We start from the raw sequence: 17,962 nt of genomic DNA on the forward strand, positions 1-17,962 counted from the left end.
TCTGAATTGGCAATACAAAGGTTGGGACCCAAGAGTGGGACAATAGTTCTGGGGCATGCCAGCTTAAACAGAAAAAATTAAACACTTTAGTTAAACAGGCTATATAGGACTAAACTAGACTTGTAATGTAGTAATGTAGCTATTTACATAGGGCAAAAAAATGATCACCATTTATTTTTCGCTTGTATCACACAGAGTCACAAGATGAAACAATTATCATTGACATAAAATAATCATTGTCCTTAATTTAAATTATCAGTATATTAGTGAGCATGCTTAAAAAGGAAAAGAAGAAGAGTTCAAGATGTCCATACGCCTTTGGCCCAGATACACAATCAAAACCCATCAACCTACAATTCATCTTAGTCACCCACAACAATACATGTAGAAAGAATGCAAAATACCAGCCCATCTAATGATTACACATGTTCAGCATTTGATGACCAGAAAAATGGGTGAGTGATCATAACAAGATATCAACAATATATATATATACTATTCACTAATCAGTATTTAATAAATAGTTCGATCATGAAACTCTAGATTGTTGCCAGGCTGATCATTTGTTGTTCTCCTGAAACCTACACCTTTCCCAGCTCCACTTTGTATAGAATTAATCAATCACTTTCATTTATATAGTGCTTTTAACAATACAGATTGTATCAAATAGGAGAATGGATGATAAGAACGTATAATGACAAGATTTAACAATTAAGCAAGCCCAACTAAGCAAGGAAAAAAAACCTTGGGAAAAACCAGGCTCAGATGAGGACCAGTTCTCCTATGAACAGATGGCCCAGCAAACAGCAGCACCTAGGTTTCTAACTGATAAAGAAAAATTAACAGAGCAGCCATCAAGTGTTAGACAGAGTTCAGGATTTACTACATGTAGGTTTTGGGTCAATAAAATTAGCACCTCGTTTTTCAGAATTTAGCTTTAGAAGTTTCCAGCCACAAAGAAATATAGAGTAAATATGGGTATCATCAGCTGGCAGTGAAGTAACACCATCTCACCATTAATATCTCCCAGGAGTAAAATGTAAAATGTGACCTAGTAGTCTTGATGTACTCCATGTTTCACTTGGTGTGATAGCTGATACCTCCTTGTTTGCTGCCTGGGCAGTAGGCGGTCAGATAAATCCTGATTTGAACCATGGTAGGGGTTCCACTAATGCCAACATTGTTTTCTAGTCTATTCAATGAAATAGAATCAGGGAATAGTCAGAGCAGGCGGGGTTGGTAACAATGGCGCCAAACATCACAAGGCAGGCAGAATTGAAAGCAGAGAGTCAGGCAGCGGTGAGGCAGGCAGACAGAAGCGGAGTTAAGTACACAGGCAATAGGTCAGTGGGTAAGCAGCAAAAAACGATAATACAGAGCAAAGTCACACATTGGGAGACAATGCGCAGAACAAATGCTTAGATTACCGCGGGCAAGGATAACATGCAGTATAGCAGTCTAATGAAGTACACCTGGGCAGGTGATCAGGGCTGAAGAAAGAAATGGAGTTCAGAGGCTAATGTTCTTTAGGAAGGTTCCCTCGGTGAGTCGTCGGACAGAGCCACAGAGAAGCGCGATTCATGACAGGTCTAAATCCTGATTGATCCTCACAGATTCATTTTCTGGAAGAAATATAGTGTGATGATACTACCTTTTCTACAGTATCTTTGACAGAAAGGGAAGTCGAGATTGGTGTCACCCAGGCGTGAACTCGGGTCTCTGAGTGCGGTAGTATAGAGCACTACCGCTGAGCCACAGGAGATTGAGTAGGACCAGCGAAACACTGCAAGCAGGATCTCAAAAAAAGGTAGATTTATTAAGAAAAATTGGGCCAGCAGAATCTAACCGAAGTTCTTCTCCAGATCGAGACATTTTAACAAGGCAAAATAAACAGGAGAAAAATGGCTCACGAGGAAAAAAACAAACAGGAGATAAACAAGGATACCTTACACTTTAGGTTGCTTGGGAAGAATTAGAGAGCAGGCAGAAAACACCAGGGTGACGCTCATAAACCAGTAAGAGGAACCCAGGCAAAATGCATCGCTTAAATACACTGTGAGAAACAAGGCACAGGTGGCCTGAGTGAGGCTTAACAAGGTCCTGAGAGAAATAAGGCAAAAAGGAACACAGAGGACCTCTAGAGCACGGAGATACAACAACAGCAAACGGGATGTAATAGGACCCAGCAAAGGCGACTCTGGCGTTCCTTCCAGAACCCCTGTGTATCCTCCGGGTGCGAAATTCCCGAATCAAACTTGGGTCAAGATATCCCTTGGCTGCGACAGGAAGCGTTCACTCCGGGCGTGGCCTCCCAGTCCACCAGATACTGCAGCCAGGCTCTGGGCCTCCGTAGGTCAGTATCCGACGGACTGTGGGCTGGCGGCCATCGATGGTGATCACCAGGAGGTGGAGGTCTGCGAAGTGGAGCAAATGGAACAAAACAGGTTTTAACAATGAGACATGGAATGTCGGGTTAATTGTGAGCGAGGAAGGAACAAGCGATATGAAACAGAGGTTTACTTTCCTTGCTATTCGAAAAGGAGCAATGTATTTCTGGGACAGCTTCCTTGATTCAAGCCAGTGGCAGGTTCTTGGTAGCCAGCCAGACTCTTCTGACCAGCTCGTAGATTGGGGCTGTCCTCTGGCGGCGGTGGCTTGATGCTGGTATCTCTGGGAGGTCTGAAGAAGAATTCTAAGCTTTCCTCCAGGTCTGCCGACAGCATTGGACAAAGCGCTGGGCAGAGAACCCAACACCGATACAAATTCCCTCCTCTGCAGAACAATGGAGGTATGCGAACTGGCATTCAAAGGGGACGATCCGTGGCTGAGAGCGGAGGAGTATTGTGGGCATACTCTGCCCATATGATGTGGTAGCCCCAAGAGGTGGGGTTATTGCCAGGCGGCCATACAGGCGCAGGGTGGTCTCAGATCCTGATTAATTCGTTCTGTTTGGCCATTAGATTCTGGATGGAATCAGGCGATAGACCCAATATTAGCTAATCAGCTTGCAGCTCCCCAAAACCTAGATGGGGGCAGGGTCCTCGATCTGAAACAACATCAGGGAATTCCAAACCTCGGAGAAGACATGGACCGCAAGGAGTTCGGCCATCTCTTTGGCCGATAGCAATTTAGGCAGAGGAATGAACAAAGTGCGGCCTTAGAGAGCAGTCCACCACCACCAGGATGGCCGTGTTTCCTGGGATGGGGAGTCAGTGACAAAGTCCAGAAAGATCTGACCATAGTCTCACGGGGAATGGGTAAGGGATGGAGCAGTCCTGAGGTCGTTGATGCTGAACTTTCCCTGTGGCTGCACACAGGGCAGGCCTCTACATAGATCCTTACATCCTTCTTGATTGATGGCCACCAGGCCGCCCCGTTGGAGGAAGTCAAAGCGTGCGAGCTGACCCTGGATGGCGCAGGGAACTCAGCCCACTGCAAGACCCGGCCCGGACAGAATGAGGAACATACAAATCCCACAGGACCTCCTCCTGGATCTGGATTTCCTGGGCATGAGCCTCTCACCACCCTCACCAGGTCCCACTGAAGAACAGCGATCCTGAACCTCGGAATAATGGAGTGCAGAAGCCACTCCTGTGTCGAGGAGAGTAGGCGAGGACAGGGCATCTGGCTTAGTGTTCTTGGTGCCAGGTCTGGCAAGACAGAAAAACTGAAAGCGATTGAAAAACAGGGACCATCGGGCTTGCACCGAGGTTTAGCGCTTCGCCTGCCAAAGTACTACAGGTTCTTGTAAGGTCAGTTAGAACCTGGAAGGATGCTAATGCACCCTCAGGCAGTGGCGCCATTCCTCCAAGGCAAGGTTTAACTGCGGGCAATTCTCTATCCCCACATGGTAAGATTCCTCTCTCCAGCAGCGGACAGGCGACGGGACATGAATGCACAAGGTGTAACCCATCCTTCCTTTGTGACCCAGGAATGGCCCCTCGCCCCTCCAGATACATCCACCTCCTACAAAAGATATCTCAGGATCAGGATAGAGAGGATGGGGCAAGTAAGCGGCGCTTGAGATTTATAAGCCTCTCCTGCCTCTGGACACAGTAGAACTTGACTCCTCCATGGTCAGTGCTGTCAGGAGGGCCACTACAGAACTAAAGTTTTAATAAACCTCCTATAAAAATTTGAAGCCAATAAAGTGTGTACCTCCTTGACTGTGGTAGGAATAGGCCAGTTGAGGACAACCCATTATGTTGGGGTCCACTTCCACATGCCAGGGGGTGATGATGAACCGAGAGAGTGAGCCTGGTGGCGTGAAACTCCTGACACTTCCAGGTCTTACATAGAGATGGTTATCTAGAGTCTCAGAGAACCCTGCTAGCCAATGCCTCATATTCCTTCAGAGCTAGAAAAATTAATATGTCATCCAAGTATCTGAACAAATTTATCAAACATGTCTGAGAGAACATCATTTATCAGCGCTTGGAACACTGCAGGTGCATTGGAGTGAGGCCCGAAGGCATTACAGATACTCATAATGTCAGTAGAGTTATTAAAGCGTCAGTGTCCCTGCGAGATCCTCACAAGATGGTAAGCATTCCCAAGTCAGTTTAGTAAAACAGAGGAAGCCCCTTAGTAGCTCAAGGCAGAGTGGCCATGAGGAAGAGATGTCGATTCGGACTGTGATCTTGTTGAGTCCCGGTAATCAATGCTGCGGCCTAAGACCTCCATCTTTCTTCCTAAAAAAGAATCCATATCAGCTGGGAAGTAAATCTGAATGATGCCGGCTGCCAAGGACTCCTTAATGTAAGGTATCCATAGCTTTGCGCTCAGGGAAGACAAGGAAGATCCGGCCTCTGGGGACAGGAATGAGTGGGAGCTCAATGCTTTGATCATAGAGAGCGGTGAGGTGGTAGGGAGGTGGCTCGGACTTGCTAAACACAACTAAACTGATGATAAGAACTTGGGACTTTGGACGGATCCACAGATTCGTATAGGGCAACTAGAACTGAGGTTCTGAGGTAGACCCAGGTGAGGAAGGCAAGTGATTTTGTCAGAATGGTGCCAGCGGACCAGTCTGTCCGGGAGTTATGTCTGCCATAATAGGGTAACCAGGATAACAGAGATACTCTGGTGAGTCAATAAGATAAAAAGTCTCCTTCTGCTGGTGTTGATAGATGGTGAGTCGTAGGGACTGAGTGGCCTCTGTTACTCTGCCCGGCTTCAGTAGTCTGCCATCCAAGCGCTGTAGCTGCCTGGGGATGAGGAAGAGTTGGTAGGAACCCGAGTTTCTTAGCCAAGGTTAGATCCAGAGTCACCCGCGCACCAGAATCGATCATGGCCTGGACCTGATGGTGGCCCTCCCAGGCCAGGTGGCGGAGTACGCTAGCTGCGGTGTTAGCAGGAGGAGCTCTTATTTTCCCCCATCCCACCTTCCTGGAGCTGGGCCCAGGACCACCGTTCCGAGCTCAGGGCAGCACTGGAGCGAGTGGCGAAAACACGCAGTACAGGCAACGTCGCTCCGCGTACGTTCGGCTCAGTGGGGAGAGTCTGGAGCACGACCCAACTGCATGTCCTCAATGGAATTATGACCTAGTTCAGGGACTGAGGACCTTGGACTCTGGATTACAACCTGGAAAGTAGTCTGTTCACAGGTAGTTGGAGTGTGACACATGCGGCTGGGCCATCTTTACGCTCCTCTTAGCGATTGTCAGGCCGGATGGCCATACGTAATTAGGGACTCGAGATCAATGCGGAGTTCTCGGGTGGCTAACTCATTTGTAGGGGCTCAGACAAACCTCTAAACGATGTGGTGCCTCGTCGTTTCACCCACTCCTGCTGCAATGGTCCGAAACTCAATGGCAAATCTGCAGTGCTGCGAGAACCTTGATTGAAAGCAGGCGCAGGCTACCGACCACTGGCTGGGTGATCAAACGCGCCGATTCTGCGAAGGCTGTGTAGGATTCACAGCAGGCGTCCTGTGATTGCCACACGCAGAGGCCAGGAGAGTGCCCTGTCACAGAGAAGGGTAATTATATAGCGATCTTCAGCTCAAGCTCTGTTGGGAAACCTTGAGGTTGGGCTAGAAGATCAGAGAGCACAGAGTTAAAACCCTGGCAGAATTTCGGATCCCCAGCCAAATGGCAGGAGGTAGCAATCTGGGTTCTGCAGCTAAAGTGCGCGTTGCAGCAGGGCGAGCGGCGGGAGATACTATGGCAGAGGCGGTACTGTGGCAGAAGTCGGTCAAAGAGTTGAGTGAATTGAGCTCATAACATCAGCAAGAGAAGTTGAGAGTGTTTAGCCATTAGCTCCTCTGATGACTGAGAACAGCTTCGCCAGCGTTGGAAAGGCGACTCATGTTGCGCCAATCACTGCAAAGGGAGGTCCTTAGAGGCAAGTGTCTCTGGGTCCATGGCTGACTTGGTTTTCTGCTCACACCCAGGGTGAACTCAGGTCTCTGGGGTGCGGTAGTATAGAGGCACTACCCGGCTGAGCCACAGGAGGGTTAGGTAGGACCAAAGCGAAACACTGCAAGCGGGATCTCCAAAAAAAGGTAGATTTATTAGAAAAAGGTGGGCCAAGCAGAATCTAACAAAGTTCTTCTCCAGATCGAGACATGCATTTAACAAAGAGCAAAATAAACAGGAGAAAAATGAAGCTCACGAGAAAAAACCTAAACCAAGAGTTCTAACAAACAGGAGATAAACTCAGGATACCTTGCTTCAGGTTGTAGGAAGGAATTAGAGAGCAGGCAGAAAACACAGGGTGACGGCTCATAAACCAAGTAGGAACCCAGGCAAAATACATCGCTTAAATACACTGAGAGAAGCAGGCACAGGTGGCTGAGTGAGGCTTAGCAAGGTCACCTGCGAGGAAGAAATAAGGCAAAAAGGGGAACACAGGGGACCTCTAGAGGCACGGAGAGATACAACAACAGTAAGCGGGATATAAACAATTGGTCTGTAATTTACTAAGTCTTTGGGGTCAACATGTGGTTTCTTAATGACAGGCTTAACTACAGCCAATTTGAAGTTTGTGGGGGACATATAGTAATAACAATGATGACTTATTGTAATAGTCAAAATAGGATCTATGACTTCTGGCAGCTCTTTTCATAGTGTGGAATTGAATAGGGTCTGATATGTTGCTGATTTTAGATGATTTAACAATTTTGTACAATTCTTCCTCTCCTATAATATAGATTTCCCTCAGGAAAAAACTTCCCTCATTCTCTAAAGCATAATCTGATGTGATATTTTTAACTGATGGATTACAATTTGTATCTTTGATAGTATTTTGGAAGTAAAGTAGTTCATAAAGTCTACTTTTAGTTCATAAACTACTGCAGTCTTGGGGAATGTAAGTACCTGTTGAAGCTTTATTTTTTGTTAATTTATGCACTGTATTGAAAAAACTGTTTTTGAATAAATTTGTTTTCTTTAAAAGAGATGGAAAATAATATGATTGAGCAGTTTTTAATGCTTTTCATACGACAGGATACTTTCCTGTCAGGCAATACTGAAATACTTCTAGTTTTGTTTTTCTCCAGGGCTGCTCTATATAGGTGCGAGTGTGCTCATTATACACACAGGGTCAGAGTGTTTTCTGTCATCTTTCTTAAGCAAAGGAGGAACTTTATCTAAAGTGCTAGAAAAATAGTGTATGGTTTATATTACATCATCAAGTTTTTTTCTGCTGTATTGGATGCATTAAGGAATTGAGATAAATCAGGGAGATTACTTAAAAGCACTCTATTGTGGTGGAAGTTATGGTTCTACCATACTTACAATAAGGTGTACAGAATTTACGGTTTTAGCTATATAGAGTTCACATAAGGCTAGATAATGATCTGAAATATCATCACTTTGCTACAGAATTTTCACACTATTAACATCAATTCCATGTGACAGTATTAAATCTATAGTATGACAATAAGTAGACACGTGTTGTCTAACCCCAGTAGAGTTCAAGAATGTCTAAGAATGCTGATCCTTATTAATTTTAATTTCATTATAAACATGGATATTAAACAATTAAGACTTTATCTCCAGCCAGTACTAACTTACTAAATAAGAAAATCAGCAAAATCTATGTAGTACCCTATATAAAGTAGCCAATATAAACATGCCATGGATTTATCGCTAGCATGTGTTTCTCTAGATAATGTTATATGCAGCACCATAACTTCATATGAGATATACTTAAAAGCTTGCTTATGAGAAGTACTGAGGATATTGATATAAATTGTGACAACACCTCCCCCTTTACCTTTTAGACATGGCTCATTTTCATAGCAGTCATTTTTTCAAATCATTTATATAAAGTGCTTTTTCAGAAAGCAATCGATATTCAGCAAGCATTAGCATTAGCATTCAGTATTTTTATTTGTTGATCAATTAAATTGTTGCTTTTAATTTGGTCTGGATGTTTTCTGTGTATTCCTAAATCAGGAACAGACACAGTCTTTATAGTGTGATATCTAGGTAGAAAGAGTCTCTATGTGCTGAGAGTTAATTGCCTTCTGTTGGACTGTGGAGGCTGGTGCCTCTATTTTCTTTTTCTGTACAATAGAATCGACAACTACTAGAGCACTTTCGTCAGGTTTCTCAGTGGGTGCATCACTGAGTGAGGAGAACCTGTCTGATGAACAATAATAGGCACGTAAACGCGGGTGGGAATGATAGTGATAAGCTGACTGGCTTTTTATGTTATTTCGTGCAGCAGCAATATGTCTTAAAGGGTCATGAAACCCCAGTCTTATTTTTCTGAGATTTTAGGTGTTTGTGTGTTGCATGTCATAGAAAATAAGTTAGCATCCAATAAATGGAATTGTTAGAAATTGTTGGATTTTTATCTTTTATCTTTCTTTTATCTTTTATTTAAAATCTTCATAGTGCTGATGTCACAATTTGACAATGGTCTGTAGTACATTTAATGATGTCAGTGTCTATTAAATTATTCTTGAGGCTTTAGTGTGTCAGTGTCACAGTGTGGTTTCATGAGAGAGAGCACTCCACAAGGAAAAGTAATTTAAACAGTTTTAATCTACTAGGAACAAAATAAACAATAAAGTTACAGGCTGGCAGGCAGGCAGGTAGACAGGACACAAAACTACATGTAATAAAGAGACGAACCGACGATAAAACAAAAGCAAACCAGAACATAAATACACACAGGAATTAACTAAACTAATAAGACACACCTGAAGACAATGATACAATTAACAGGAACGGAAGGTAGGGGCACACAGAGCACATGGCACAAGACAAAAACAACAACAAAAGAGTCCACATGTGTGACAGTTAGTACCCTGGACTGTTTCTATGGTGTTTTCATTCTTCATGTGTGACCTAGTTTCTGTCTCCGTGATTGTCATTATGTTCAGGTGTATATCATAAGTCGTTACTCTCTTTCCTTTATAAGTTCATGTTTGTTGAATCATCTGGTCTTGTCTATGCAACGTGGTTGTTTGTGTCTGTGCCTTTTTGATTTTTTGTCTTGTAATAAGAGTTTGGCACTAAAGACAACTTTCACTTAGTCCAGGAGTGTCCAAAGTCTGGGCTGTGGACCAAATGCAGTGGATGAATTTCAACCTGCCGCGCCATTATAAGTGGCGCGTCAAGCATAATTGACAAAATCAGCGGTTTCATGATGTCAACACGAGTATGACAGCACAAAATTTAAAACCAGATACTACAATAAAATGCAAGTTATAACAATTTGATAATCATATTGGTGTTTTAAGATTTTCTAAATGCGCTAATAGCAATGCGCTACTTGTGTGTGAACCACTCTGCATGGACCACTACAGTGGATATGAAAAGTCTACACATTCCTGTTAAAATACCAGGTTTCTGTGTTGTAATAATGTAGTTTGCATAAGTATGCACACCTTCTTATAACGTGGGGATATTGTTGTGTTCAAAATTAAGCAATCATGTTACCTGTACATGTTGCCAGTACACACCTGTCATCATTTAAAGTACATTTGATTAACTCTGAATAAATGTCAGCATTTCTAGTAGGCTTTTCTGACTTTTTCTTAGTTGCATCTATGATGAGCATCCCGAACTGTCATCAGCGCGCCCTGGAAATCAAGGAGGAGCACATGTACACACCCATCACTGGCTGATCGGACACAGCTGCTGCTTGTCACCCGCCGGCTTTAAAAGCCACGAGGCACTCCAAAAGGCTTATTGTGAACTCCATACAGGCTGCCACTAATGCGACTCCTTTTCCTTACAGACAGCAGCGACTCTCCAGTCATGGAGGAACTTTTGAAAACGCTTACTGAGGTCAGCATCCGCCAGCACCAGATCACTAGGGTCCCAAGTGATGACGTTGAGGCATATCTTAATATGTTAGAGACTACCGCCACCACTGAGGGCTGGCTCACTCACTTTGCCCAACATTGGCTACTAGAGGGATCCCCGTCAGCCAGTCAGGTAGTGGAACGTGTCATTGTAGACCACTTCCTGCGAGCCCCTCGTGGTTCCATCACTAAGCAGGAACCCAGCGACCACAGCTGAACTGGTCGAGGCCGTGGAACTTCATCAGAGCCGGGGAGTGAGTGCTGCCATTTCCAGGAGCAACGCACGCCGGAGGGCACCCGGCGACCTGTGCACAGGCCAGCGGTCCTCTGCCCAAGATGAACCAATGCCCATGGAGGAAAGCTGGCAGACTGCATCGCACATCAAGAACCTCTAGGAGCTCCTAACGTGAAGGTGGAGGTGAAGGTGAACGGAAAGCCCTACCGAGCCCTCGTCCACTCAGGCAATGCCGTCACGCTCATCTGGGCAAACCTTCTGGTTCTTCGACCCACCAGACGAGTGAACCTATCAGCCCTTTTTGTCCACCTGGCCCCTGGAAGTCGGCCTTGTCAAGGACCTACCCGTGCCGGTGCTGCTCGGACGAGACTGCCTGCTAACCGCCACCTTCCAGTGAGTCCCCTCCCAAAACTCTAATGTCTTCTATGATGTGTTCCCAGGTCCGGGTGATTGAGGCCAAGGAGGTATGGCCTGGGCCCCATCCTCTCCCACAACCCCTGTCCAAAACGGCCTGTTGTACTGTGTGGCCCAGTGTAGGGGGTGGAGAAATTATTGATAGTGGTTCCCGGTCGAAGACAGAATCGGTCTTGGAGCTTACGCGCACATCCGATGGCCGGGCACTTGGGGGTTTCAACATGTGCCAAAAGATCCGGGATCGATTCCACTGGCCTGGCATGGATGCTGAGGTGAAGCGCTTCTGCTAGGGCTGCCCACGTGCCAGTTGACAGCTCCACAGACTCCTCCTCCCAGCCCGCTAATATCTTCCCATTATCGAGGTGCCCTACGAGTGCATCTCGATGGATCAGTAGGGCCGCTGCCGAAGTCTGGCGCGGGACAATAACACATCCTCGTCATCGTGGACTATGCCACCCAATAGTCAACAGCAGCAGCAGGCAGCCCACCAGAAGGTCGTTGAGCATGTGAAGGAAATGAGGGAAAGGATAGATTGTGTCATGCCATTAGTCCAGGAACACCTGAGCCAGGCGCAACAAGCTCAACAGCGGCACTATAATTGGGCAGCCCAACCACGGGAATTTCAATCAGGAGATAAAGTTCTGGCCCTTGTTCCCACCGCCGCTTGTAAGTTCCTTGCCACCCGGCAAGGTCCCTACGCCGTGATGGAACGAATAGGCCCTGTCACATATCGACTGCACCATCCTCTACCACATCAACCTGCTAAAGAGATGGAGAGGGAACGAGGGCCAGCTGACCGCCGTGGTTGTTGACGTCAACCCCCATCTCTCGGCTGCCCAGAATGGGGATTTCAGCACCTGGTCAGTCAGTTCTCTAATGTGTTCTCCTCATGCCCCGGGCGAACAAATGTCATGGAGCACGAGATCCGAACGGCCCCAGGAATCATTGTCCGCAGCGGCCTTATCGGGTCCCAGACGCTTGTCAGCAAACTATTGAGGAGGAAATACAAAATTTAAGTTAGGGGTGATCGAACCGTCCTCGTGAGCCCTTGGTCAGCCCGATCGTGATGGTCCCAAAACCTGACGGCACCGTCTGCTTTGTAATGACTTCCGCCAACTGAATGAGGTGTCGGACTTCGGCGGGTCCCCGATGTACAGGGTGGATGAGCTGTTGGACTGACTGGGAAGGGCACGGTACATTTCACACTTGACCTGACCAAAGGGTATTGGCAAGTACTTCTGTCTCCCTCTTCAAAAGCAAAATCCACCTTCTTGACCCCAGCAGCCACTGGCAGTACCGGCAGTCCCTGGGATGAAAAAGTGGAAGCTTTTGTGGAACACCCCAGGCCCCTCACCAAGACCCAGGTACGAGCCATTTTGGGATTGGCGAGCTACTATAGGTGTTTCATCCTAACTTCTCCTCTCTAGCTGCCTCCTGACAGATCTGACCAGGAAGGGGCAACTGGAGAAAGTGATGTGGACACCTGCCACCGAGGAGGTGTTTGGACAAATCAAGGAGACGTTGACATCGGAACCCGTCCTGCGAGAGCCTGAATTTCTAATGCCCCTTCCTGCTCCAGACGGATGCTTCTGACACGGGTCTGGTCTTGGTCTGTGACGAGCATCCCAAACTGTCATCAGTGTCGCCTGGGAAATCAACAAGGAGCACATGGACACGCCCATCACCGGCTGATCGGACACAGCTGCTACTCGTCACCTGCCAGCTTTAAAAAGCCACGAGGCATGCCAAAAGGCTGAGCATGAACTCCATACAGGCTGCCACTAATGCGACTTCTCCCTTTTCCTTACAGACAGCAGCATGGCACCCCGGCACGGACTCACCGCTTCAGCACATCACCCAGGAAAGAGAAGAGCACCGCAGCATCAAACGCACCTTGGGACACTAACTCACCCGTATTTCCTTGTTGTTTTTTTTCTCTTTAATAAATCAACCCTTCGGGGTATTGATTTTGAGCTCTTCTTGCCATGTGTTCTCTTCACCCTATCACACATCTTACAGCAAAAGCCATGGTCCGCAGAGAGCTTCCAGAGGGATCTCATTGTTAGAAGGTATCAGTCAGGAGAAGGGTACAAAGAATTTTCATGGCATTAGGTATACCACAGTGGCATTACCAAGACCTGGATGTCCCTCCAAAATTGACGAAAAGACGAGATGAAAACTGGTAAGGGAGGCTTCCAAGAGGCCTACGGCAACATTAAAAGAACTGCAGGGATTTCTAGTAAGTACTGTTTGTGTATTATATGTGACAAAAATCTCCTGTATTCTTCATATATGTCTGACCTATGGGGTAGGGTGGCAAGGCAGAAGTCTTTTCTTACAAAGAAAAACATCCAGGCCCAGTTAAAATTAGCAAAAACACATTTGAATTCTCACAAGAGCATATGGGAAAAGGTATTATAGTCTGATGAAACCAAGGTTGATGTTTTGGTCATAATTTTAAAAGGTATGTTTGATGCAAAAACAACACTGCACATCACCAAAGAAAAACCATGTCTACATTGAAGCATGGTGGTGGTAGCATCATGCTTTGGGCTTGTTTTTCTTCAGCTGGAACTGTGGCCTTAGTCATAGCGGAGGGATTTATGAACAGTTCCATACCAGTCAGAAAGAAAACCTTCAGGCATCTACTGGGAAGATGAAGAGGAACTACATCTTTTAGCGCAATAACAATTCAGCACACATTCAGATCAACAAAGAATGACTTGACTAAAAGAAGATTCAAGTTTTGGAATGGCCAAGCCAGAGCCTAGACTTGAATATGTGAATATGATTGAAAATCTGCAGGGTGATCTGAAGAATGCTATGCACAAGGAGAAGCTCTCACAATCTGAAAGTTTTTTTAGTGTAGGCCAATATTGCCAAGTCAAGATGTGTCATGCTGATAGACTGATAGTTTAAGGGTGTTCACAATTATGCAACCACATTATTTTAGTTTTTTTTTACTTTCCCCATCTAAAAGATGTCAGTTTTTTTTTTTTAATTAAGTTACACAGGTTTAAAGGTGGAAAAGGTGAAATTATTATCTTGGTCTAATTTTTAACATCACAGAAACCTGCCATTTTAACAGGGATGTTTAGATTTTTTATATCCACTGTAGCTCTACCTAAGGAGAGCATAACACAAATAACTTAAAAGTAATCAGAGGAGTAATAGCACATTATATGTATATATTTATGTTTTTGAAAGAGAGGCGAATTGTGCATTTGTTTTTAAGTCGATAAGAGGGAAATTAAACTGTGTGAACCTGAAGCTGTTAGCTGTCTCCCCTTTTCTCCCTTTGCCCCACAGTGCACCATACCATGCCTATTTTTTTTAGCATATTTTAAAACTGTGGTGAGAACTAACCAGTGCTGAAACAGGGGGTTTCATGACCCTTACAGAACTGAATCAACATATGCTTGGCAGTAGGTCGTTCCTGAAATTTTCTCTGCTTAAGGTCTCAGTTTCTCTCTGTTCCTTGCTAGTTATGGCGATGTGTATGTTTACTCCAGCAATCTAGGCAGTGATTTAGACAAAGCTCTTATGTATCCACCCTTATTGTCCTACCTGGTCTCATGGCATAAATGTACCTTAGTGCACTTTTAAGTGAGGCACATAGTAATATCAACAAGTTCATATCACTGCAGTTTCCAAAGGGAATGAACACTAGAGGCAGTAAACAAATCTTTATGAGATGCCTTTAATTCCTTTTTACACAAATGTTTTGATTAATAAATCATAATTTTCAAACAATATTTTTATGAGACCAGGTTGTTATTGTTTTTACTATAGTGAAGTAGAAAAAAATAATATAAAAATTTAGATCTCATTTAATTAGAAAATATTACGTGTATTTAAGCTGTTTAATGGTGGGTTAAATCAAACTGCAGCTGGATAAGGTGTAAAGTATAGATACACATGAAGTACACAAGTACGGTCTTGATACACTTTAAGTAGCTTATGTGTACTAATTGGTTACATGTAAGTAGATGTGAGTCTATTATATATGTCTAACAGTAATCGCCTATTACATGTATATATAACTGAAAAATACTGGCTGTTCTATAACTTGGTTACATGGTAAGTACATTTTGTTTAACGTAAGTACAATGACTTCTACTAAGTACTTACAGTAAGTAGTTAATTACTCTTAATTGTGGACACCTTGAAATAAAGTGTTACCACCTTAGACTGCATACTAAATACTGCAATTACATACTGTATGCATTTGCAAAAACAAACAAATAAACACTTAGTTTAATCCCAGTTTTTGTGAGTTTCAGTCCTAAATTTTAAATGATCTTGGTAGAATGCAGTTTCTTAACAAGTATGCACTTTTCTCTTTTAGAAATGAAATTATCTGTGGGTCAGCAAGAGGCATTTGAAATCTTTTTGAGAGACCATGAAGATCGTTTACTAATTGAAAACAACAGAGCTGTTTTGCAACAAAGGTCAGTGTGAGCTACAGTGTTGTTATTTGTTATAGATATAATTATTATTTATTGAGATCTTTAGTTGTACAAAATGGGACACATGTAGATGTATTTTGTCCCCACCACTTTTTGAAAGCCTTTTGGAAAAATAATAACATGTTAAATGCTAACACAAAGAAATTTAATCTTAAATCTACAGTTATCTTAAATGTCCCAATCTTCCCAATTTCAATTTTTAAACATTTTAGATTTGATGGTGATCCACCATCAGATCTGGATACAACCTGAGAAACTGAATAAAAAGAAATAGACTAATATTAGCTTAGATGCCATTCTTTTTAAGATATAACGAGTACATTGTGCATTATGGGGAGTGTTCTCTGTTCCGGCTGATCTAATTAATGTAGCCTAACAATCTGTTAACGAATCTGAATAATAGAAGCGTATTAGTATTTTATGTGTAAGCTAGGTTAAAGAGATGTGTCTTTAATCTACATTTAAACTGACAGAGTGTCTCTACTTTCTGAAATATGGGTGCCAAATGTAAAAGAGCTCTTTTCTGTGTTGCCTCTGTATGTTGGTGAGCCATTTGTTTGGTCTTGAAAAATTTATATAAACATCTATTTTGTGAAATATCTTAATTAGGACAGTACTAAAAAAAAATATATATATATATATATATAATTTTTTTTTTTATTTATTTTTTTTTCAGATTCAGCAATTTGTATTTTACAAAATGTAAAAGTATTAAGTCTATTTTATTTTGCAGGTTTGTTGAAGCAAAAACCCTTGGTGAGCAAGTTAACCAGATTAGGATCAGAGTCAGTAAGTAAACATTTTCAACTTCAAATTCAACTTGTACGTACCGGTAGTGTGGTCTTTGTGGGTCTTGATGCCCCAGTGTAGTGATGGTTACATTAAAAAGCACTATCCTTAAGTTGATGCAATAAACTGAGGTCCTAACTGCTAGGATATCTTGAAATCCCCCTTTTTCCCGTTTCCTGTTAACAAAAACTCTTGGAACTTTGTATTGCGTTATAGTTTATGAGCTGGTGGGCAGGGGTTTTGGACAAAGCGTAAAATAAATAAATAAATAAAATCTGTAGCAGATCTATACACGTGGAGCTGGGGAAAGTGGAGTATTTCAAAGAGACTCTGAGGGCTTGCTGCAGGAATTTCAAGTGAATACTATCCAGTCATATAAATGCAAGATAGTAAGCTCATTGTCTGCATATGCAGCACGAAACAGCTTGCGCCAAGTCATTTAAAAGCCACTTGACTTGACTAACTATTGTCAGTTACATTACCAACCTGTCAGTCTGTGCCATCTAGAGTTTCATGACTGAACTACATTTTTTTTACTCACCTTGGCTGTGTCATGTTCTGTGACCGTTGAACAGAGAAAGTGTTCAGATTCATCTGTTAGGCTTTATTGAAGATGTGGTCATGAAGCAGTCATGGGTCAAACAATGGAAAACAGGTATATTGTGGGCAAATCACAAGAGCAGTCCAACAAACAATGGGCCAATCGATGGTGAATGTAATCTAGGAGGTGAGGAAAAGAGAAAAAATTCACTAACAGAAAATAGTCCACACAAGGTGCAAACACCATCCAAATGGCAAGACAAAAGATGAATCCAAGATGCACAGGCAAGAATCTAAACACTGGTAAACAGGCTAGGCAAGACTATGACCAGACTAAGAAAACTAGAACAGGCTCTGTAAAAAGCCTGTGATATACACTGTGATCACAGTGATATATGCTAGACCAGTGCCCTGTTCTGCACATTTTGTATGTTTCTCTTATCGCTTCAAATGTTTGTTCTATTTGAACGTTGCACTGCGAAGTGAACATCAGGATATTCTACTATTATTCCCGTTCGAACTTAGACATTCCTTTGAAGCAAGCAATATGCAAATTTAACAGTGGCATGTGATGTCACACTCATTCGTGTGTGAATATGTTGTGCAGTGCAAATCCATGAATGATTTTTTTCAAAATGAAATAAACTTTAACAGATTTCCCCTGCTCAAGGAGTAGGAAGCAATGAACCATTTTGGGGCCATTTTGACTGGAACACAGTTTATGCACTGAGCTCATATCTAATGAGCTAATTATCAGAATCAATCAATCAATCATTTTCATTTATATTGCGCTTTTAACAACACAGGTTGTATCAAAGCACTGAACAGTATAAAGTAGAAGAATACAATGATAGGGATGTATAATGACGAGATTGAACAATTTATCAAATGCGGTTTTTGTATTCAATTCAACGCTAATCGCTAAAAGTTACGTAGGAACCAAAACTCCATCTATACAAAATGGAGAACAAAAAAACCTTGGGAGAAACCAGACAGTTGGGGCCAGTTGTCCTCTGGCCGGACGCCCAGCACATAACATCCAGTTCAATTTTAAACGCAGTTGTGTCAGAGTATAAATTACTTAGTGAGTGTGTGTGTGTGTGTGTGTGTGTGCATCAGCATCTGGTGATCTGTCCAAGGTGCACATCTAGGTGTTCTCATCTCTGATGAACATAATCTCTGGGTGTTGATCCACCATCTAGTCTGGATACAAACTGAGAAACAGAATAAGAAAAAAACAAGACTAATATT

The 17,962-nt window shown here is 43.3% G+C and overlaps 1 protein-coding gene across 2 annotated transcripts in view; it reads left to right on the top strand.

Annotated features, from left to right (window-relative positions):
• Window positions 1-14,143: 14,143 nt before the first annotated feature.
• LOC122334906 (kinesin-like protein KIF6) overlaps window positions 14,144-17,962 on the top strand; it is a 51,711-nt gene continuing 47,892 nt past the window's right edge. For both annotated transcript variants that reach the window (XR_006248837.1, XM_043232791.1), the window contains exons 1-2: window positions 14,144-15,364; window positions 16,116-16,171. Coding sequence is in view for 1 of the 2 variants with exons in the window: in XM_043232791.1 (XP_043088726.1) it covers window positions 15,210-15,364; window positions 16,116-16,171 (211 nt within the window). In the remaining variant the exon portion in view is untranslated. The remainder of the gene's footprint in view (window positions 15,365-16,115; window positions 16,172-17,962) is intronic.

Source organism: Puntigrus tetrazona, unplaced genomic scaffold, assembly GCF_018831695.1.
Source record: "Puntigrus tetrazona isolate hp1 unplaced genomic scaffold, ASM1883169v1 S000000683, whole genome shotgun sequence".
Taxonomy (NCBI): domain Eukaryota; kingdom Metazoa; phylum Chordata; class Actinopteri; order Cypriniformes; family Cyprinidae; genus Puntigrus; species Puntigrus tetrazona.